General features: G+C 55.8%; 3 protein-coding genes across 3 annotated transcripts in view; 1 reads left to right on the top strand and 2 right to left on the bottom strand.

The window, feature by feature from the left end:
* Positions 1 to 348: 348 nt before the first annotated feature.
* SYCN (syncollin) lies at positions 349 to 771 on the top strand (the record flags this gene model as incomplete). The annotated part of the gene is made up of 1 exon (XM_082861894.1): positions 349 to 771. The coding sequence occupies one exon, from the start codon at positions 349 to 351 to the stop codon at positions 769 to 771; it is 423 nt and encodes a 140-aa protein (XP_082718020.1).
* A 2,315-nt stretch (positions 772 to 3,086) lies between these two features.
* NCCRP1 (NCCRP1, F-box associated domain containing) lies at positions 3,087 to 5,849 on the bottom strand (the record flags this gene model as incomplete). The annotated part of the gene is made up of 6 exons (XM_082862411.1): positions 3,087 to 3,227; positions 3,353 to 3,491; positions 4,051 to 4,146; positions 4,767 to 4,818; positions 4,904 to 4,966; positions 5,558 to 5,849. The coding sequence occupies 6 exons, from the start codon at positions 5,847 to 5,849 to the stop codon at positions 3,087 to 3,089; spliced, it is 783 nt and encodes a 260-aa protein (XP_082718537.1).
* Positions 5,850 to 18,487: 12,638 nt separating this feature from the next.
* PAK4 (p21 (RAC1) activated kinase 4) overlaps positions 18,488 to 23,240 on the bottom strand; it is a 45,993-nt gene continuing 41,240 nt past the window's right edge. Inside the window, exons 6-10 of the mRNA XM_082862000.1 lie at positions 22,550 to 22,683; positions 22,146 to 22,272; positions 20,903 to 21,028; positions 19,515 to 19,649; positions 18,488 to 18,989 (exon numbers count right to left, since the gene is read on the bottom strand). Coding sequence (XP_082718126.1) covers positions 18,834 to 18,989; positions 19,515 to 19,649; positions 20,903 to 21,028; positions 22,146 to 22,272; positions 22,550 to 22,683 — 678 coding nt within the window. The 3' untranslated portion in view covers positions 18,488 to 18,833. The remainder of the gene's footprint in view (positions 18,990 to 19,514; positions 19,650 to 20,902; positions 21,029 to 22,145; positions 22,273 to 22,549; positions 22,684 to 23,240) is intronic.

Genomic DNA, 23,240 nt, shown 5'->3' with positions numbered 1-23,240 from the left:
GGGATCTTTCCGGACTGGGGCACGAACCCGTGTCCCCTGCATCGGCAGGCGGACCCTCAACCACTGAGCCACCAGGGAAGCCCCTCCCTATAACTATTAACTCTATGCTACCTTCTGTATTACAAGCCACTGGTCCTGTCATTTGCCACATTAAATCTTAAGCTGCTGAGTTTTATACAAATAAGTCCGTCTTGTATTCATCTGTTGTGGGTTTCCGACCTAGGTTGGGAAGACTCCCCGCTCCTAAGCGCCCTCCTCTTCCCTCCCTAAGTCCTTATCTCGCAGCTTTTCCCTTCCCACGGGTCAGGAGCATAAAAGCGCGGGAGGGCGCTGCCCTGCAGTGTCAACATGTCCCCTCTGTGCTCACTGCTGCTGGCCGTGGCCCTGGCGGCCGTCCCCGGCGTCCGAGGCAACTGCCCGGAGCCCGCCAGCCTCAAGAAACCCGACGGGACGCGCACGTGCGCCAAGCTCTACGAAAAGAGCGACCCCTACTACGATAACTGCTGCGGCGGCGCCGAGCTGTCGGTGGAGCCGGGCACCGACCTGCCCTACCTGCCCTCTGGCTGGAACAACGCCATCTCGTCCGCCGTGGTGGCCCCGCGCTGCGAGCTCGTCGTGTGGTCCTCTCGCGGCAAGGGCGGCAAGACGCGCAAATTCTCCTCCGGCACCTACCCGCGCCTGGAAGAGTACCGCCTCGGCATCTTCGGGGACTGGTCCAACTCCATCTCCTCGCTCTACTGCAGGTGCCCGCCCGCTGACCCGCGCGCCTAGGGACTCGGCCCTCCAGTCCGCACATCCACCTGCCTAGCTCCCAACAGAGCACCCGGGCTCCAGCCCCATCATCCAGACCGCTGAGCCTCTGACCCAAATTGGGCGTCCTTAGAACCAGTCCCGGAGGTCCCCCTTCTCACCCACGCCCCCTCCCCCAAGCCCATGCCCCTTGGATCTCCCAGACCCAACTCTGGGATTCCCAGGCTCAGAAGCTGACCCAGTAATGCAGCCTCCGTTCTGGGAACACCCTCTCCAACCTCAGATCCCAGAGCTCTCAGACCCAACTCTGGGACTCCCAGATTCTAAACCTGACCCAGACCTCAAGACCCCAGACCTCATTCTAGGATTTACCCTATCTAGCCCTCATGCTCCACCCCCCTAGACCCTCTAGATCAGCCTTGGCCCCAGAAACCAGTTCCAGAGCCCCTGTTAAGGTTCTGAAGCCCCCAGACCCAACTTGGAGGCCCCTGAGCCCACCCTGGACTCACATATCCAAGCTCACAGACCCGGGGGCCCTAAATGTAGCCAGGGCACCCTCTAAAACCACCCCACCTGTCCCTCTGCCCCCAAGAACTCCAAGAGCCTCCAGCCCCAAACTTCCAGGCCAGGATGCCTAGCTCCTGAACTTGGAGTCCAGCCCGGGACCCCCACCCCATTTCAGGCTTCTAGAATCCCTCCCACCTGGCGCCCCCTGGTAATAATTTTTGATTCTGTGGCAGGTGCTACTGATACCTTAGCAATCCCTCATCTCCATCCCCCACAAAGCGCTGAGCCCCTCACCTGGCCTTGTCCGTGGGGTCTGCTGAAGTCCGCAAGACCCAGAAGAGAGCTCACCGCCTGCCTCCACCACCCTTCCTTCCCTGTAATACAACTGTTATGAACTTGTCCCTGTCTGCCATCTCTTGGTGTCTGGGACCCAAGCCCATGCAGATGCGGGTCAGGATGGAGGAGAGAGCAGGGTGGTCAGGCCTGGGTCAGCCCATACTTGGGACAGTGCCGTGGATGGGGACACACCCATAGATTCCGACATGGGTTTAGGTGTGGACACAGCCCCCCCACACAGGACATCTGGGTGACATGCCATGGTACTGCCGGTTGATTGTTAAACATTGAAATGCCTCCCACACTTTTTGATGGCTAGCCCTTCTCTGAATGCCCCCCAGCTGTTCAGGCCTGCCGGGACCTCCAGACTCCCTCAGGGTTTATGAATAGGACAGTAGGAGGCCTTCAAGGACCCTGCTCCAGGCTAGGGCCAGGGTCCGTTTTGCAATCTGGTCACAGCCCAGGACTTATGGGTTGTGAAGTGCTTTCAGTGCCCCTCCACCCAACACATGGAGAACACTTTAGTTCTAATTTGTATAGTTTTGAAAATTCGAATTTGCAATTTACTACTCCCAAGGAGCAGGGCCCTTGATGGGTACCTGGGTTTGGGCTCTCTGGAGGAGTGAAGGAAGAGAAATGAGGGGTCTTGGGGGGAGAAAAAGTAGGGGGACAGCTCTGGGGGATGATAACTTGGGATTGGAGGAGGAAGGGAATCTGGGGGGATTCTGAGTTAAGAGACATGGGAGAAGAGGTAAGTGGAGAGGCTACGAGGCCATAAATTGGGGATATGTGAAGAGATCAGAGGTCAACGGAGGTACTGGAGGATCAAGGATTAGAGGATGTGCAAGTTGGAAAGTGGGAAATGAACACAGTGAAGTTTTTTTCTTTTTCTGGCCACCACGCACGGGTATGTGGTATCTTAGTTCCCCTACCAGGGCTCGAACCTGCGCCCCCTGCAGTGGAAGCGCAGAGTCTTAAACACTGGACCGCCAGGGAAGTCCCTTGGTGAAGTTCTAAGGATCAAACACCGCGGAAATAATCAGCATCCTTGGGCACATGTATTTATTCATTCAGTCAGCAAAGATTTATTGAGCTCCTACTATCTGTCAAGCACTGACTCAGGAAGAAGTGGCCACTGCCCTCATGGAAAATGCCAGAGAGTCAGACATTCAAAGATGTGTGAAGATGTCAAATGAGAAACCAAGGGTCAGGCAGGATTACGGGGGCATAGGAGGTGGTACGTGATCCAAGAGCAGCTGAGGGGTCGTGAAGGTCTAGAGGGAGCAGGGAGGTGCTCAGGGAACACGGTAAGCTTAAGGGTCAAGGAGGTGCCAAGGGTTAGGGACTTCTAAGGGTCAGGGAGCTGCTACGGGGTCAGAGAGACGCTAAGATGTCAGAAGTGATAAAGGAGCGAGAAGATGCTAAGGGCTCAGGGAGGTGTCAAGGGGTGGATGGATATGACAAGGGGTCAGAATGGGCCCGGAGCCAGCCAATCACTCCCTGAACTGCACAGACACAGAGGAGTCGGTCACCCTCGTCCGCAGCAGCCCACCGTGCTCCATCCGGTTCTTGGTCTTGTGCAGGAAGTGGACAAAGCGGACGCCAGGGCCGTACTGGCGGAATACGTGGGACACCTGGGCAGCACCAGGGTCAGGAAGAAGTTCTTATGAGGGACCCATAAACCCTGCTCTCCTCCCTCTGTGAGGTCTTGGGATGCGAAAGCACGTGTGCGGGTGGCAGACGGGGTAGGGAGTCTCACCTGGACCCAGTGGCCAGGGGGGCCTCTCCCAGAGGTCCGGGGGGCCACGTGGTGCTGGGCGATGACTGTGCGGCGGTCAGCTGCCAGCAGCCAGACGTGCAGCTCATACACACACACGTCCAATCGGCTGTCCTCATACCTGGGGGTGGGGGCCAGGCCTTCAGCTGCCTCCACTGCCCCTACCTCCCAGCCCCAAACCCTGGCTCAGCCGCCTGTCAACACACACTCCCTGGCACCCACTTTGTGCACCGGGGCTGGGTGGTGCTAGCACCACAGCAGTGACCAAGACAACCCCACACCCCACCCTCATGGGATTCATGGTCCGGTGGGGGAGGCGGACGTGTCACCAGGCAGTGACAAACAGGAATGGTCAGGGCCGAGATGGGGGAAATCCGGGGCCCCGGAGGATAACGCATCTGACACAACCTGGGGGCGGCCAGGGGAAGGCTTCCTGGTGGAGCCGCATGTACTGACTCCTGAAGGAGACAGGGGACTTCGCCTCAAGAAAAGAGGGTGGCCACATCCAAGGAAGAAGGAACAGCCTCTGGGCTGGCACACTGCAAGAACGGACTCCGAGAGAAGGGGCCACAGAGGTGGGCAGGGCAGGAGGGTCTCTGGGAGGATGGCGTGAGGCTGGCGCTTCGGGGGGCGCCTGTGTGCGACCTGGCTGGGCAGGCCGGTGGTGCAGAGGCACATACCAGTCCATGACCGTGATGTTCGGCTGCTCGACGTCGAGCAGCTCCTCCCACAAGCCCTCCGCCAGAAGGTCCACACTCTGCTGCTTCACGGTCCAGCTGTGAGAGACAGCACGGGGGAGGCGGGGTCTGCCATCTGCCGGGATTCTCCCAGGCCAGCCTGGCCCCAGCAAGCAGGGCACCCTGATCATTGCACCCTGGAAGTGATGTCCAGGGCACCGGCATAAGGGCACTGAGAGCTCACTCAGCCTACCTCACGGCCTCAGTTCCCATGAACTCCTCTGAAGGTAATGCAGATGGGGAAACCGAGGCTCACAAAGGGAAGTGACGTGTCAAGATCGAGCAGCAAAGAAGTGGCAGAGCTGGGATCCCAACCCAGGTGCCTGTGACTCTGAGCTTCTGAGTTGCACCATCCCACCCACCGTTCAGAAGCAGGGCCTGGTTTAATGGCAGATAGCTGGTGGCCTGGGTGACCCTCCCCCTCCTACAGAAAGAGGCTGAGCATAGGAACAATATTAACTGCTGTTTATTTAACACCTACTATGTGCAGGCTACCCAGCGAGCCAGGCGTGTGTTTTATGGGCATGCTCTTATGACTAACCCTGTTTACAGAGCAGAAGACTAGGGCCCAGAGAGGCAGACTGTTTCTCCAGGTCCCACAGCGAGGAAGGCCGGAACAAGGAATCACAGGCAGGCCACCGTGGGTCCCGGCCACTCACCTGAGGCCCTGCTGGAGCTTCTCTGTCTTAATGTGCCAGCCTCGGAAATTGCCTGGCGGGTGGACGAGCAAAGGATTAGAATGTGCCCATTCTCCAGGGCCAGCCCCTCTGCACCGGGCTAGCCACAAAGCGCTTACCCAGAGTCTCCAGGGGTTGCTGTGTGGGACCAGTAGGGGGCGCTGGCTCATAAATGTTGATGCCTGAAATGCGCAGGGAAGCAGAGCCTCAGGCGCGCTGAAGCTGCCCCGCTTCCGAATGCTCCCCACTTTCTAACCCCAGGGCAGGTTGGAAGAGCAGGAATCAGTGCCCTGCCTTCCAGACCAGACCAGCCAGGCAGGGGTGAGTGGTGAGTCATGGCCCTGGGAGAGCCCTGAGAATGTCCTGGGGGCAGAGGGACAATGCTTGGAGAGGGAGGGCGTTGTGGTGAGACAGAGACAGAGGGACAGAGAGAGAGGCACCAAGAAAAAGATGGGCGGAGGGAGGGAGGGAGAGATACGGGGTGAGACAAAGAGACACAGGGAGAGATAGACGGAGACACATGACGTAGAAAGAAACAGAGACGCAGGTGGGACAAAGAGACACAAGGAGACAGAGAGAGGCACAATGACAAAAAGGGACAGAGAGGGATGTAGAGGAATAAAAAGACAGAGGCACACTAATAGACAACGACGGAGAAACAGAGTAGAGAGACAAGCAAACAGACAGAAAGAAGAGACAGACGGTCTGAGTGAGTGAGCCTGGGGAAAGAAGGCGGAGACGTCTCCAGCTCCGCGCGGACTTCTGTCCCGCACCTTCGGGGTTGGGAGAGCGGAGCAGGTTGCGGTAGAGCGGCCGCTGCAGGAAGAGAAGTTTCCAGGTGAGGCGCGGGGGCAGCTCCAGGCTCCCTCCCGGCGGCGCCCATTCCTGTAGCAGCAGCTGCTGTGCATAGCCCTCGGTCGGCTGCTCAGGCACCGGGAGTCCGGGGGTCTCGGGGGCCGCGGGCGACGGCGGCGACGGGGGCGGGGGCGGCGACAGCAGCTCCTGGGTGCTCGAGGGTTCCTCCATCCCGCCACCGAGCGCTGGTCCTTCCCGCACCTCCTCCATCCGTCGGGTCTGGGCGACTGTCCCGGTTCCTCTGCAGGGCTCGGGGTTAACCCACGGCGGGAGAGGGCGGAGCGCCTCGGCTGGCATTTAAGCGAAGGGTGTGTTGGGGGAAGGCTCTGGGGCCCCAGGCCCGACTCCCTCAGATCCAGCAGTCCAGGTCACAGCGCCTCCTTTTCCCAGACTGTAGAAGTCCGGGTCCTGGCCCTGCTCCGTTTCCCAAGCCTCCTGCCCCAGTTTCCCCAGGGCCAGTTGAGGACCCAGACACCAGCCCTGGGAGAGGGGTGGGACCAAGGCGCTAATGCCAGGGCTCCGGGGCACATCCACCTCTTTAAGATCCCACATGGCAGGATTAGAGGTTAATTAATGAAGCCCCCCTCTTCCCACCCCCGTCAGCTAGGCAGTAAGTGGTGGGGGCTGGGAGGGTAGGTCCTCTGCCAGTTCCTCCTCTGCCCTGACATGGGACACAACCTTGGGACCTGACATTTCCTGTTCTGGAAACATAGTGGGGGTGCAGTGGAGGTCAGAGAGAGACCTGGAGCCTGAGATGGGGAGTCACAGAGATGGGGAACATCAGGGAGACACTGAGATAGCACCAGAGAGGGAAGCAGCAACGCCTTCTGGGTATCAGGGTGCCTTGCATCCCTTCCTGGGGCTGGGGGAGGTGGTGCAGCTGCCAAAGCTTCCTCCCTCGGAGGTCATAGGGAGTTTGGAGTGAGGGCTGGAGTGATGGTAGGGGTAGGAGGTCAGGGTGCAGAGGAAGTGCGGTGGCAGAGGAACCTGTAGGGCCAGACACCCACAGCCACTTTCTGCCCGTGCCACATCCCACACCCGGCCCCGGTAAGCACAGGCTCAGAGTCAGTAACAAGTGCCACAGTGAGAGATTTCTGCTTGCTAGGTGCTATCCTAAGCGCTTACAAGTTCATTTCATCCTCTAACGACGTAGGTGCTACTATTGTGGGCATTTTATAGGTAAAAGAAAGAATAGAGAACGCGTGTGGAGCTGCATGTCGGCCCAAGCGCTCCAGCATCCGCCTGCACACCAACCCTGAGTGGGGAACTGTTGTTATCCCCATTTCACGGATGAGGAAACAGAGTTCCACCTCACAGGCCTGGTCCCATACTGCCCCAGATAACCCCATATGCTTCCATAGGTGCCTCGTGCCTCAGATTCCCACAAGACCCTGAGAGACACATACTGCAGACATACAGAATTGAGCTCACACCAGACTGATGATGCTTGAGGAAACTGAGACTCAGAGAGGTCTAGTAACTCACCCAAGGTTGCACAGCTGGTGTGTGGCGAGCTGGACACAGAATCTCAGTGAGATACACAGGGATTCAGATTCAAACTGCCCCTAGAGAGAAACACTGGCTCAACACAGAAACAGACAGGAGAAAATGGTTACACTTATTGTCTGTCTTTAACTCATTAAATCTTACAACCCTGGGAGGTGGGAACTGGTAATAGTACCTCTATTGACAGATTGGGGAACTGAAGCAAGAGAGGTGAAGAGGGAAACTTGGGAATTAGCCAGGGCCCTGGGAGGAGGGAGGACCTATGGAAGCGGGCAAACCAACTAATGTGCAATAGCCCCGCTGCACCTGGAAGTCTCCAGGAGCTTCCCAGACAAACACTCGCAGAGCCCGCAACACACGCACACCTGGAAATACTCCCTTGGCCAACTACAAGCGCACAAACCCACAGCCTTGTCTGGCTGGCTGCCCACCTGTCTTCATTGGAGGAGGGGAGGGGGAGGGAAAAAGGGGGAGGAGGAGGAGGGGGAGGGAGAGGGGAAAAGAGGGGGAGGGGGAGGGGAGGGGAGGGGGAAACGAGGGGGAGGGGGAGGAGGAAAGGACAGAGCGAGAAGGAGGAGTGTCTGTCTAGTGGACTCAGAGCTGTCCCCTGGTGAGAATCCAGGGCAGGGAGTGGCTCGGAGCCAGAAACCTAAAAAAAAGTGCAGCAAGTCTATAGAATGGGGATCAACACCCCTCCTCTGTCTGCCCCCCTCCTGCCATGGTGTCCACATTATCTCCCTCCTGGGGTCCTCACCCCCTTCTCTTACACACACACACACACACACACACACACACACACGCCACAGCCAGAGGGGTCTTATGAAAGCTTAAACCCAAGCAGTCGCTCCCCCACTTAAACCTGCCATGGCTCCCCAGTGCCGGAGAAAAATCCCAGCTCTTTGCCAGCATTAGAGACCCTGGATTTCTGCTCCCTGTTCTCTCCCGTCTTAGGGACTTCGCTCAGAAAGTTCTTTCCACCCAGAATGCCCTTCCCTCTCACCCATATCCCCATACTCAGTGGTTCCCAAGCTTTAGGGCTCATTAGTTTCACCCAGGGAGCTTATTTTATATGTGTGTTTTCAAGCCCCGCTCCCAGGAGTCTAATTCAGTCCCTCTGGGCCCCAGAATCTAAAAGTTCAGAAGCACCCACCCCATCATTCCATACTATGAGAAACATTTTTACTTAAATCTGAGGGATCCAGGGACACAACCAGGGCCATACAAAGCCAAGTGTCTTCAACATCAGATCTCAAACGTCTCCTTTCTCCACCTTCTGAGCGGTAAAGGTCCCAGTGTGGGGACTCAAGCTCTGAAAGGCTGTTTTTCAAAAGGGCCAAGGCCTGGATGACCAACACAGCACGCCTCCCCACAGCCACCTCTCATGTGTCACAAAACATTAAAAAGTACGAGCGATGGTGTGAGCACTTTGGAAAACAAATTGGCAATCTCTCATAAAACCAGATATGCTCCCACGCTACAACCCAGCCATCCCACTCCTGGGGATTTAGCCGTGGCCACCAAAAGACCCACACCCAATGCAGCTTTCCCATGATGACCCCAGGGCAAGCCCACCCAAGTGCCCGTCGACAGGCGAGTGGATAAACCAGCCGTGCCATGTCCACACTGTGGGATGCTCTCAGTAAGAAAACGGAATGACTAGCCAAACGTGCAGCCACACGGATGAACCTAAAGATCCTCACACAGACTGACAAAAGCCCTGCAGAAATGAGCACGTACTGTGTGATTCCGTTTCTAGAAAATTCTGGACAAGGCAACAGGAATCTAGAATCAGAGAAATAGGTTGGTGGTTTCCTGGGCTGCAGGGCAGGGGCGTGGACTTTCTGGAGTGAGAAAAAAAGCTCTGTCTTTCTTTTGTGTGTATTTTTTATTTTTATTTTTAATTTTTTTTGGTGTCACCTCAGGTCATGAGGGATCTTGGTTCCCCAACCAGGGATCGAACCCATGCCCCCTGCAGTGGAGGCGCGGAGTCGTAACCACTGGACCACCAGGCAAGTTCCCAAAAGTTCTATCTTAATTGTAGTGGTAGTTATACGGGTGTATACATTTGCCAAAACTCATCAAACTGTACCTTTAAAATGGGTGTATTTTCTTGTGTGTAAATTATACCTCAATAAGAAACAAAGCAGAAGGGATATGGTAACTCTCTCCACGTACAAACAAGGAAATAGCAACAAGTCTACTGAGTGAAAAAGGCCAGATCTAGAATAGTGGGCCTCATAGGCTACTATTTGTGTGAACAAAAAATATATATGAAGAAAACAAGGATCCATAACTTCCCATTGCCCTTTCTACCTTTTGTTCTTTTAACAAATACTTATTAAACATCCACAGTGGCCAAGGCCTCTGCATTGCGGATATAATGGTGAAAGAACAGACAGATTCCTGTCCCCATGGGGCTTCCTCATGGGAGGAGGGACAGGTTTCAACTGTTCAACAAGTAACTAATTGACAAGCAGCATGAAATGCTTTGATGGTGAAAAAAGGTTGTGATGACAGGGAAGAGCAGCGGGTGGGAAGCCTGTTTTAGCTGAGGTGGTCAGGGAGGGCTTCTCGGAGGAGGTGACATTTGAGCAGAGACCTGAAGAAGAGGGAGCAGCAAGTGCAAAGGCCCTGAGGTGGGACCAGGCATGGTGCATTTGGGGAACAGGAGGGAGGCCAGTGTGGTTGGAATGGAGGGAACGCAGGGGAGATGAGATCAGAGAGAGGATGGGGTGGGCAGCTCTGTAGGATTTATCTAAGTGTAATAAATGCAAAGTGAAACTATGGGGAAGTTTTTGGCTGGCAAGTGATGAATTGATCTCTGGCTGAGTGAGGGCAGGGAGGGGGCAAGGAAACAATGAGGAAGGAGATGGGGGTGGGCAGGACCAGGGTGGGGCCATAGAGTGACTGGTCGAGGACAGGTTTAATATCTTTGCTGATCTGACAAAGAGGAAAGCTTGATTGGACTTGAGGGTTGAGCAATGGGCAGAAGAAGGTGGCACCATTTGCAGAGAGGGGAAAACGAGGTCAGAACAGATCGAGGGCGAAGAGTGGGCACGAAATCAAGTATTTTATCTCAGGTGTCAGTACTGGACATCTAAAGGGGTGATGGGAATTCCCTGGCGGTCCAGTGGTTAGGACTCCGAGCTCTCACTGCCGAGGGCCGGGGTTCAATCCCTGGTTGGGAAACAAAGATCCCACAAGCCGCAACAAAACAAAACAAACAAACAGTAGCAATAATGGAGCACTTACTGTGTGCCTGGCACTATGTGCTCTATGTCTGTTAACCAAATGCACTCTCTAAAGTAGGTATTATCATTAAACCTATTTCACAGATGAAGAAACTGAGGCACAGAGAGGTGATGTGTCCTGCCCAAGGTCACACAGCCAGAAAGTGGCAGGGTTGGGATTTGAACCCCCGCTGTCTGGCCCTAGAGTCTGCATCCCCAGGGAGGGGAGGGTGGCCCAGGTTAGGGTCCAAGCTCCTCATGCTAGTGTCCAACTCCCAGCATCATGAGCCTTTTCACCAGCCATCTGACCATGGCTCTGCTCTCCCTGAAACCCCTCCCGGCTCCTCAGACCCCCCCCCAGATCAGATTCTAGTTTGCAGCCCCATTTCTAAGTCATCCAGTTGGTCCCAGTGCACCTCAACCCCACCCCTGCCCCTCTCTTTACATCCCAGCAGCTCTGAATTCCACTCCTAAGACGACTCAAAGCTCTCGGGAAAATGACAGGATGAAGCCAGTGCCGGGCACGGTGACAGGGAAGCCTGGGTGGGCTCAGTCTTCTGCCCGAGGTGGGAAGTCAGGCTGGAGTCTGCTGCCCGGTCTGCCCCATCAGACAGTGGATTCATCTCCTAGGGCTGCTGTGACAAATTAGCACATGCTCGGTGGCTTAAACAACAGAAATGTATTCTCTCATAGTTCTAGAAGCCAAAAGTCTGAAATCAACTTGGCAGGCAGCACTCCAGAGGCTCTAGGAGAGAAGACTTCCTCGCCTCTCCCAGCTCCTGGTGGCAGCCGGCATTTCTTGGTTTGTGGTCGAACCACTCCAGTCTCTGCCTCCATGGTCACATTGCCTCCTTTGCTCTCAAATTTCCCTCTTTCTCACTCTTATAAGGACACTTACTGAATTTAGGGCTCTTCCGGATAATCCAGGATGATCTCATCTCAAGGTCCCCAAACTAATTATAGCTACAAAGACCCTCTTTCCAAAAAAAGGTGGCACTCACAGGTTCCGGGGATTAGGATGTGAACATATCTTTTGGGGGGACCATCAGTCAACCCACAATGGACGGGGATTCCTCATAGGGCAAGAGCAAAATTGGGGGAGGCAGGAGAGCCTGGTTCAGTGGTTCTCAAGTTTGTGTGTTAGAACAGGAAAAAAAAAAAAAAAAGATCGTGTGTTGGAATCCTCTGGAGGGCTTGTTAAATGCAGGCTTCTGGGCTCCACACCCCTGTGCCCACCTGAGTGGTGATGCTGCTGCAGATCTGGGATCTTGGTGGTGAGAAGCAGAAGGCTGCCTGAGCTCAACAGTCCTCACCCTTACTCCGTGTGTCCTTGGGCAAAGGACTTTCCTTCTTTCCAAAGCTTAGTCTATAAAATGGGGCTATCTTCTCCTCCCCACAGTGCTATTTGAGGTGACCCATGCTTTCCTCTTCACCCACTGTGAGTCCCACATTTTTGCTGGGCCTTGACCCTCCAACTTCCTTCCCACCTCAGGACCTTTGCACATGCTGCCCCTTCTGCCTACAAGGCCTTCCACTCCACGCCTCCAGTGGATGCCTTCATCTCCATTCAAATGACATCTCTTCACAAGGCACACACCCTTCCTGCTTTATTCTACCTAACAATACATATCGGTGATTGTTCCCTATTTGTTCCTATAAAGCATCTTGGGCCCTCCCTGACCAGGTCAATTTCCCACCCCCTGCCACACCCTGTTCTTTCTTTCTTGAACTGAGTGTTGTTTGTAAATACCTGTGAGTACAGGGGTATGTTCACTTGGTCATGAACTGTGTCACCCGGTAAGAATGTCAACCTCACCAGGGCAGGGCCTTGGGTGGGTTTGTTTATTATTTGTCCTCAGCTCAGGGTTGACACTGACTGGTTGCTCTATTTGCTGAGCAGGGAGGGCAAGAAGGCCGGTCCCAAACAGGAGGAAGAGGCTCTGTCCAGCCCAAGAACCACATCCAACCTGCGCAAGTCTAGCTCCCACGGCTCCTGCTGCAAAACGAGTATCACCCCCAGGTGCATCGGCGCGTCCCAGGGCCCAATCCTGCTGGTGCAGAGAAAGAATGTCCTTGAGGGCGGGCATCAGGGCTTGGAGGAGCAGATGGTGGCTTCTCCACCAGGTCTGCAGGGGATGGGAGAGCCCAGCCAGGTCAGGCGTGGGGTGAGGGTGGGAGAAAGGTGTGCTAGGTTGGGTGCCACGTCCCCCAAATAGAAACCCCTGGGCTCTGAGGTGGGGATATGTGTTGAGCCAGCTTCACCCTGTAGGGGGCGACAGAGAGGTGGGGATGAGTTGGGGTAGAAGAAAGGAAATGAGAAGGGGTGGGAGGAGGGGAGACGGAGGAGGGACGCTGGTAAGGAGGAAAACAAAGAGACATCCAGACAGAGTGATGAAGATGAAGACAAAAGGAAAGAGAAGTAGAGAGATCTAGAGAGGCTGAAGCAGACAGACAAAAGGAGAGATGCTTATAGGGACTGGGATGGAGTTGATCAGATCCAGGGAAGGATCCAGAGAGTCAGAGATACCCACCAGGCATTACCTGGGACAGAGGGCAGGTGGGAGTCCAGGGGCAGGCAGGGGAGGCGAGGCGTACGCACACCAGATAAATTTGCCAAATAGAAAGTCTGTGCAAGGTCTCTCCTGTGGTGTTGTTTAGAACAGCAAACAGCCGCAGGCTGAACGTCCTGAATGTCCATCAACAGAGGCTGTTTCAGTGAATCAAGGTTCATAGGCGTCACGGAATACTACCCAGCCATTAACAGGAGCGAGGCTGCTTTTTATGTACCGACTGGGATCAACCACTAGAATACATTGTTAGGTCACAAAAAAACAAGGTGTAGAAGGATGTGTACAGTATGCTAACATTTGCGCAAAGTGGAACATACATCAGTATATGCATGTAGGTATTTCCTGGTGTATGCATACATTTTTGAAAGCAGATACAAGAAACTTGCATCAGTGGCTGGTCCTGGGGACGGGGACCGAGAAGCTGGGGATGCAGAGGAAGGGAGGTTGACTTTGCAATTTATTCCCTTTGGAATCTTCTATATTTTGTACCATGGGCTTCAGTTACCTGTTCAAACACTAAATAAGATTAAATGATAGAATAAGAAAGAGGGAGACAGAAAGTCGGGGATAAAGCTGTGGGGAAGAGAGGGATGGAGGAAGAAAGGGAGAGAGAGTTTAACTCTTTAATCCAGTGGTCCCCAAACTTCTGTAGATGCCTTTGGTCATCCGGGGAAAGGCTGTGAGGGGTCCTGACCTCCCCAAATGACAGGCCAGGACCCTACTTGCTGCCCCATTTTGTCCCCCCAGGCCTAATACCTCTCAGTCTTCTCCTGGAGTGGCCATCTTTCTTCCGGAGTCTCCTTTTTTGGGGTCTGGCCTAGTTGAGTTGACTGGCGGTCCTGGAAGACAGAAGTTGACCCTTTCCTGTTGAGACCTGTGGTCCCTCAGGTGCGGTTGGAAAGGGAGGTCCTGCTCAGTCTTCAGGAGGCTGTGGCATGGTGATGGCTTTGAACCCTGCCTCTACCACTTTCTTGCTGTGTGACCTCAGGCTGGTGACTTCGAGTCTCTGTTCCTCAGTCTCCCAGCTATAAAATGGGACAAGGAAGGTACTTCCTCGGAGGGCTGCTAGGAGGGTTGTGTTAGTTTCCTGGGGCTGCCATAATGAATTGTCACACGCTGGGTTGCTTAAAACAGCAGAAATGTATTCTCTCACAGTTCTAGAAGCCGAAGTCTGAAATCAAGGTGTCAGCAAGGACTTGCTCTGTCTAGAGCTTTAGAGGGAGAAGACTTCTTTGCCTCTTCCTGCTTCTAGGGGCTCCCAGTGCGGTTTTGCTCGTGGCCCCAGGACTCCAATCTCTGCCTGTCTTCACAAGTTCTTCTCTGGGTGTCTCTAGTCTACCTCTGCTTTTCTTTTATAAGGATATTTGTCACTGGATTTAGGGCCCACCCAGATAAGCCAGGCTGACCTCACCTCAGGTCCTTAATCACATCTGCAAAGACCTTTTTTCCAAATAAGGTCACAGTTACAGGTTCCACGGGGACACGTCTGTTTTTTTTTTTGGGGGGGGGGTGGGGAGGGGACACTAACCCACTACAGGATTAAATGAGGTAAAGCTAGGAGCTCAGCAAAGCGCTGGACACAGTAAGGCTTTGATGAATGTTAACTATTCCCTTGATTTTGTTTGGCCCACATGATATTGTTAAATGTTTTTCATAAGTTGCCTACCTTTGAGTTCAAAAGCTTTCACATGAAAATGAGGATCTCTTGAGGAAAATCAGAACATTTTGCATCATTGGACCAAACCCCCGCAAGGCCAAGGAGCCCTGAGAAGTGACTGACCTTTGAAGGGGCGTGTGTGTGGCCACTTCCCCAGCCCCCAGTGTCACCTGCCTGGCCCTGGGGCATCAGAGTTGGAGCCTCCTGGACCAGATCTGTCCTGCTCACTGTTGCAGCCCCACCGCCCAGCCTGAGGCCTGGCTCAGAAAGCCAGTGAGGGACCCAGGACTTCAGGCCTGGCCCTCGTAGGATGTGTGACCCTGGGCAGGCCCTTCCCCTCCATGGACCTCAGTCTCCACATCTGTGAAATGGGGGAAGGTGTGAGATGATTCCTGGGCCCTTCTTGTTGTGGGGCGTTGGCAGGAGGCAGGCATGAGTTTGAGGTCACCAGTGACTTACTGTGGCAGATAAACTGCCCTTCTCAATCCTGGCTGCATGTTATAATTCCCTGGATAATTCTCATTTTATATACCTGTGACCAGACTCCAATCCGCACCAAAGGGGGTTGCCCTTTGCTCACAGAACAGACCTTCAGCATGGCCTTCAAGGCCTTTATTCCTCCCAAGACCACTCTCTCATTCATTCATTCTTTCCCTTTAGCCCACTCCTCCTTCCATTCTCCTCCCTGTGAGCCATTCTGTTCCGTAAATGAGTCTCTTTTTTTGGTCTTGCCAAATGAGGACAATTCTTTTATGTCCACAATTTTTTGATTTACAGACTTGGTTGGCTTGGCTCCCCATTCCCATGGGCACACTTGGTCCCTGGCTCCTGATGGCTTCACAGGAGCCCTTGCCTTGTGCCCTCAGATCCTGCCTGAATACTGCATGGTCCCGAGGGAGAATTTCTTTGGGAAGTCACCCAGGAGCGGAATTACTGCGAGATACGTACGTGCAGCACTTCATCTGACTAAGCCAGACTTTCATTTTTACCAGATTCGTACTGTTAATATGACAGCTCATCGCTGAATTTGCTTTTCTCTGATTACTAATTGGTTTGAGCACCCGCGCACATCCCTGTTGGCCTTTTAATTTGGTATCATCAACTTGATTTTTTTCTTCATAATTTGTTTCTTTGGGGGAGTTTTCAGAAGTCCTTCTCTGCCCCTAGCTCATCAATTATTTTCCTCTATCAACTTTATAGTTTACCTTTCACGGTGTTTTTTTTTTTTTTTAATATTTATTTGTTTATTTATTTATTTTGCTGCATCGGGTCTTAGTTGCGGCACGCGGGATCTTCATTGCAGCATACGGGATCTTAAGTTGCGGCGTGCAGGCTTAGTTGCCCTGTGGCATGTGGGATCTTAGTTCCCCGACCACGGAACAAACCCACGTCCCCTGCATTGGAAGGCGGATTCTTGACCACTGGACTACCAGGGAAGTCCCCACGGTGATATTTAATCCAGCTAGGGAAAAACACTGTCAAAACAGAACTGAGATAATAGAAGGTTTTCGTATTTCTACTGTTTAATCCTCAGCCACTGGCCAGAAGTAGCAATTGAATGTGTGAAATGTGGCTAGTGCATCTGAGGGACCGAATGCTTAATTTTATTTCATTTAATTTAAAAGTAAATAGGCACATGTGGCTAGTGGCTACTGCCCTGCACAGCACTGATCTCGGGTTCCCTTTCATTGTATTCGGTAGGGATTCAGTTTTCTTTTTCTTAATAAAATGAACCAATTTCTTCAATACTATTATTAAACAATCTATTTCCCCCCTTCAATTTGCTCCTGCGTACACTTGGGCCTGCCTCTGGGTTCTCTGGGGTGAAGCCTGGCGAATGTAGTGAATAGCAGGGATGGAGGATCACGATTCTACAGAAGCGTTTTTTGGGTTTTTTGGCTTTTCCATGCAGCATGTGGGATCTTAGTTCCCCAACCAGGGATCGAACTCGTGTCCCCTGCATTGGGAGCATGGAGTCTTAACCACTGGACCGCCAGGGAAGTCCCAGTAATAGAAGTTTTAATGAGACACACAGTCATCCAGAATAAAGACTACATTTCCCAACCTCCTTTGCTGCTGGGTGTGGCCACATGACTAAGCTCAGGCCAAAGAGGCAATGGTGAAAGCTTTGGGGTCACCGCCCTTTAAAAGGAAGGGGTGTGCCCTCCTATTCACAGGGAGAGGTAACAATCCTAGGATGGAGCAGCAGCAAGATGGAAGGAAGCTGGGACCTTGCTGACTGGGCAGGACTGAGTCCCCCACTCCTTGGCCTCTTATTGAGAGCAACCGTAGATCTCAGTGGTTCTCAAACTTGAGGGGGCATCAGAATGAGGCTTCACACTGCGATGGCTTCTCCTGCTGCAGAGCAAGGGCTCTAGAGCGCAGGCTCAGTAGTCGTGGTGCACCGGCTTAGTTGCTCCGCGGCATGTGGGATCTTCCCGGACCAGGGCTCGAACCCGTGTCCCTTGCATCGGCAGGCAGATTCTTAACCACTGCGCCCCTAGGGACGTCCCGTACTATGCTTTAAATCTCTGTGTTTATCCATCTAGATCATGTGTGTACTTGGCCAGGCTGACACAGAAACAGTGCCCGGATCCCTGGGGGACTCAGGGCCTGTGGAGAGTGGTGCTGTGGGGTAGGGGCTGACAGTGGGGGCGAGGCAGGACTAGGTCGGATTCTCTGGCTCCTCTCCACACACTTCCAGCCCACAAACCAGACTGAGGTCCCTGGTGCCGGTGACGCCTGGAGGGCTCTGGGAAGGGGGTCCCCTCCTTGGTCTCTCAGTGTCCCCAGGAGGCCGCTGCTGCCCCGACACCTCCCAGGGTGCTGGGAAGGACATACACCGAGCCCACACTGGCCTGGGGCAGTCACTGCCCAAAACGCAGAAGCAGCGCCATCTCCTGTCGGCCGGATTCTCTCCTCTCCCTGAGACCCGGCCTCAGCCTGGAGCGCAGGACACGGCCAATGGAATATTTCTGAGGCTGGCAGCTCCAGGTCCATCCATCTTAGCCGACGCACCAGCAGCCCATCTGCCTGTTGACCGGTTTCCTAACATCAGCTCACCAAGGATCAGTTCCTACCCACTGAACGCACTCCGGACAACCTTTAAAATAGGTTTCCAGCAAACTGCAGATTTGGCAAACTGGTCATCATGGCACATGGACTGGTAAACTGGCTGCTTCCAGGCCTGGGGGGCATCAATCCAGCCCTGTAACCGGCTGCTTGGACCTGGAACTCCCGCCCACCCACAGACACGGCCCTGGCCCTGAACTGGGCTGGAATCCTGGGGTCAGCCAGGCCTCCCTCCCAACCCTAGAGCCCCTCCCCATCAATTCTCCCCCCAAGACGGCCTGGACGGGGGTGGGGGGGTCTCTATGCACACTGCACACACACAAAACAAGAAACTGGTTTAATTGTAAAACTAAGTTGAGGGAGGGGCGGGCGGGGCTGCGCTGAGGGGGCAGGAACCCGATTCTTCAAGCAGTGGTCCTGTCCCCGGTGCCACCCCGCGGGACAGGGACCATCCGTCCCCAGATGGCGGCTAGAGTGTTATAAAATGACAATATAAATAGACTTCTAGAAAACAGGAGGCTGTTCCAGGTGCAGTAGTCATGTTCTGCAGAGGCTGGGGGTGGGTGGGAAGCCCTGACCCCTGTCTCCGCATCCAGCCACAGAGAGGGGTGTGGGGCGAAGGGAAAAGGCCACTCTTCAGACATTCATGATCGACCCCCGCAATGGCTCAGGGGGGAGGGGCTGTGGATCAGGCGACGTCTCAGAGACACGCACTCGCAGGCTGGAGGACAGAGGAGCTGGAACTTCTACATGCACACATGCGTGTACACACACACACACACACACACACACACGCGTGCGCACACACACCTCTTTCGTAGTGTTGTCTCCACCCCTGGCGGCCCCCACTGCAGGTTTCCAGTGATGGGAAGGCCGCCCGTCCTTCCTGGAGACAGGACAACACTGGGGCGGGCCTGTCCCAGAGGGTTGGCGGGTCCTGGGAGCCTCGTGTGCTCCCACAAGTCCCTGCGCTTTTTTAAAAGTCCCAAAATCAAAACGGCAGTTCAGTAGTAGGGTCCCGCACACCCCCCAGCAAGGAGGGCAGAGCCATACAGAGTGTCTCCTGGGCTGGGAGGGGCAGGGGCCGGCCCTCCACTGGCCTCTGGCAGGGCAGGGGTGACCCAAGGGGCTCTTTGGTTCAGGGTCAGGGCGCTGGGCCTCATCTGGTGCGGTTCTGGCGCATGAGGGGCACGATGCTGGCGGGCGGGCCCGCTTTGGCCAGGAATGGGTGCTTGAGCAGCTCAGCCGCCGTGGCCCGCTGTGCCGGGTCACGCACCAGCAGGCGGTCCAGGAAGCCCTTCAGGGATGGCGACACCTGTCAGGAGGCGGGCGAGAGGGTCAGGGGGTCTGAGAGCCAGCTCCACTGCTCACTCGCTGTGGGGCCTCAGTCTCGTCCTCTGTCAAATGGGCTGACAACACCTACGGCCTAGGGAGGGGGCAAAGAGGTCCCAGGAGCTTGGCCCCAGGGGCTCATTCCCTCCCCATTTCCAAGGTTCGGCAGGACCCTGGCAGCAGCTGGGCCCTGGAGGCACCCCTCCAGGTGAAGGCAATTCCTTCACCACGAAGGCCCCTCTCCTGGACCTGGCTATGCTGTGTGCGTCTAGCCAGGCCGGCCTAAGCACAACTTCTGGGATGTGGGGTGGTGAGGGCACAGAGTTTACACAGACACTCGAGGCCTGGGGGACACGGGGGTGACCCAGCGCACAGTAAGCGCCACCTCGGGAGGGAGCCATCCATACCCCAGTGCTGCCCGCACCCAGCGCTCTGCTTGGGTTCGGGGCTGGGTGGAGCCCTGTCCCCCCCACCCCCCACCTGCCTGCCGCCTGCGGGAGGGGCCCACCTTGTGCAGGTTCTTCAGTCGGGGTGGCAGGTTGTCCCGAATCATCTTCATGGCTTTGAGGGGTGGCTCATTGAAGTAGGGGGGCTCCCCATCCACCATCTCGATCACCATCACCCCCAGAGACCAGATGTCCACCTGCGGTGGGGACGGGGCAGCAGGGCTGAGCTGTGCAGGCATGGCCAGTGCTCGAGGGACACCCACAGAGGGATGGCCCTGGTTCTGTCTTTGCCTCTTCGCTCCTAGAATCCTTGGGCCCTGAACACCCTCGCTGATACCTAGCCTGCCGGACCCTATGCACTCCTCACCCAGGGAGCCCTCTGAAGGGTTCTGCCCACCCAGCATCTATCCCCTTCTTTTTTGCTAACCCCCCTCCTTCCCCTGGGTTCCTCTGGAGAACTCCCTCTCCCCTACTTCAGTCCATGGAGCATGACCAGGTAGCCTAATCGGCAAGAGTCCGGACACAGTAATTGGTTCAGGAACGGGCACAGGACCCAAGCTGAGCCAGTCACAGTCAACCCTGAGACTTCAACCAAAATATTCAGGAAAACAGTAGGGCTCATGTGATGTGTTCTGGAGTTGCCAGGGTCATGTCTGTGCTGACCAGGGGAGCACCTGCCTGAGTGAAGACTACAGGGGGGAAATTCTAGGGACCCACAGCTTTCCATTTTGCTAAATCCGTTTGAGATAGCTTTGTCACTCACAGGCAGTCCTGATTGAGATGGTCCCTCAGAATCTCCTCCCAGCCTCCCCTCCCAGTGTGATCCCACTCCTGCCTGAGGTTCCCCCAAGATATGCTTCCAAGGGCACCTTGGCCAGGCCCTGGGTCAAGCCTTGTTGACTGTGGAGGAATCCTCAGGGCCACAGGCCACAGCTCAAAGACCAGGCAGGTAACGGCAGGGAGTGAAGCAGGTCAGTGCAGGCAATAGAGCTGGGTGGGGACTACGGCCAAGACGAAGGCGCCCCTGCACTTGCTAACGTGGAGCAGCCCCTCAGCGCCTGCTGACTGTTGCTGTGCGGGAATTTGGCCTCCACGTGGCCAGAGCTCTTGGTTTTCTGACAGAGGATAAAATGCAGACTTTCACGTGAGAGCTCTTTTTAAAATGCTCGCAAGAGCACCTTCAGAGCACGTCAGCCAGTTTGTGGCCTCTGCCCCAGGCTGACAGGCAGGGCCAGGGCCAGGGCCACTTCTGCTCAGCATTCTGTTCCCAGCTAAGCACTGGCCTGGCTCCAAACTAGAGCCCAGTCAGCAATGAGTGCACGCAGGCATGCCTACTTCTCCCCCAGACTGTTCCCAGGGACTGAGCCCCCTCACCCCCAGCACTCTGGCTGTTCCGGACTGTCACAGTGAAACCAGTGCCGAACGGCACGGCCGGCCACCTCTGGCTCACCTCTGGCCCGTAGGGGAGGCGGGAGATGAGCTCCGGGGCCATCCAGTAGGGCGTGCCGACCAGGGACTTCCTCCGGGGCACCTCCTTGCTCACCTGGGCACAGAACCCAAAGTCCGACAGCTTCACCTGCAGTAGGACGTAGGCAGTAGGGTCAGAGGTGCTGGTGGGGGCAGGGTGAGCAGAGGCATCTACCTAATTGATTCCTTGGCCTCGGACGCGCTGGGTCTCCACGATGCTGCCCAGAGGTTAGAGCCTCTGGGGAGCTCTGCCGTCTCCTGGCTGGGGACCTCAGCCGTGTCACCTGCCCAAGATCGCACCATCTGCCTCCGTGACAGGGTCTGCGCTGGGGCTCTCGCGGGAAGTGGCCCGAGTCCCAGGGGTACCAAAGGCTGGGCGGGGACTCAGACTGGGGCTGGCTCCCAATGCTGTGCCCTGGGCCCCTGCTTCCCGGCAGGAAGCACACCTTCAGCTGGCAGGTATCCAAGGGGGGTACAAGGGGACACAGCCCGCCTCTGCAACAGCTACGTCCCCAGACCAAGGATTTATACTTTTGCTGGAACCGTGGCCCTATCTGGACTCTCGAGGATGTCTGTGGACCCTCCCACCCCCAGAGAGCATGCTGACACATGTCCCCCAAACACATCTGCAGACACCTTTAGGTGTTCGTGGACCCCAGCTGAGACTCCCGGTGACACTGAGCCTTCCCCCCACCCCCCGCCTCTGCTGACTGGCGTAACGTTCCTGGGGGAGGGCGGGCAAATCACCAACAAGAATTTGGTGAAAGTCAAGGGCCCCCTCCCACTGAAAATCCTGTTCACTCTCGGAATATAAATGCAGGTTCTGGTCACTGTGAGGCTCACCCATGGACCTCAGACTCAGAACTTCAGCCCAGAAGATGGGAGACAGGACTGGAGTCCACAGCCCACGCCTGGATGCCAGGCTAGGAGCAGGTTCTCACGTGGCCGAGAGGCTGGCCACCCAAATGGAGGCTCCCCTCTCTGGGCCCAGGGCTAGACTACAGTTCCCAACGGCCCGTGCTGGCGGCAGAGCCCCCGCCAGCCTGAGCCCCTGACCGCAGGGGCAGAGGCCCCACTCACGTGGACCCCTGACTCTGGACTGCTGCCCAAGGAACGAAGGAACTTACTGCTCCTCACGTGACTGAACTCGGGGGTCAGAGCACACCCTACCAGCAGAGGGAGAGCTGGGCAGAGGCGGGGGAAGGCCAAGCCACCCCGTTCCTCACCCTGCCATCGTGGGTCAGCAAGATGGAGTCGCTCTTGATGTCCCGGTGGATGACCCCCTGGGCGTGGAGCACGGACAAGGCCTGCAGCACGGCCAGGCACACGGCGGCGATCTGCTCCTCGTTCATCCTGCGGGGGTGGGTGGGTGAATGACGGGGACAGACAGGGCCCTGCCTTGGGGTTTAAGGGGGACACAACACTACCCTGGGCTTTGAGGGGGACATGGCCCCACCCTGGGGGCCGGATGGGGCCAGAGCCTGTTGGCTCTGAGACATGGCCCCACCCCAAGGGGTCTGGAGGGGGCCAGTCCTATCGTGGGAGAGGTCTGAGGGGGACCCAGGTCCACCCTGGGGAGCCGGGGGAGACAGCAGGCTGGCTGTCACAGGGTCCAGCTGTCCAGCAGTACCTGGTGTGGGTGACGATGTCGGTGAGGGCGCCTCCCTCCAGGAACTCCATCACCACCCAGAGCTCGTCCCCGACCAGGTAGCTGTTGTACATCTCCACCACGTTCTCATGCTGGTAGTCCCTCATGATCACCACCTGGGCATGGGAGGCCGGGTTGGCGCAGCGGAGGGAGGACGGCCAGCCCCTGCCACCGGAGCCCTCCCGCCTCCCTCTCAGCCTGGGTGTGGACCCTGCCACACTGCGGGTCTGCTTCCACCCGTCACTCCTGCTCATTGGGGTCCCCCTGGGCTGTCCTCCCACGGCCAAAGTCAAGAGACCTCAAAGGCAGCGTGGGCCTGACGTCTGCACTCTATTCCAGGGGTGCTCCCGCCCCGCACACACCCCACACTTCTGACGCTGGTCTCTGACCAGCCCTGAGCTGGGCCGCGAGTGGCTCTGATGGCCAGGCTGGTGTCGGGAGAGGGAGCTGGAATGAGGGCGTCTAAGCACAGGGCTGAGACCAGAAGGCCAAGCAGGTACTAGGCAGGTCAGATAAAAGGCAGTGGGGGGTGGGGGGTGGGGGAAGAGATTTCAGGGGCAGGAAGGCCTAGCAAGGCAAAGCCTCACGGAGCTGGGGGAACATGATGCTCACAGGGGCCACATTACACTGGGCAAAGCTGAGGAGTGTGGAGAGGTCAGGAGGCAAGAGCTAG

The sequence above is a fragment of the Leucopleurus acutus genome, assembly GCF_964270905.1.
Source record: "Leucopleurus acutus genome assembly, chromosome: 20".
Taxonomy (NCBI): Eukaryota; Metazoa; Chordata; class Mammalia; order Artiodactyla; family Delphinidae; genus Leucopleurus; species Leucopleurus acutus.
Note: the sequence above shows the minus strand (reverse complement) of the source record. Positions and strands in the feature narration are given on the sequence as shown.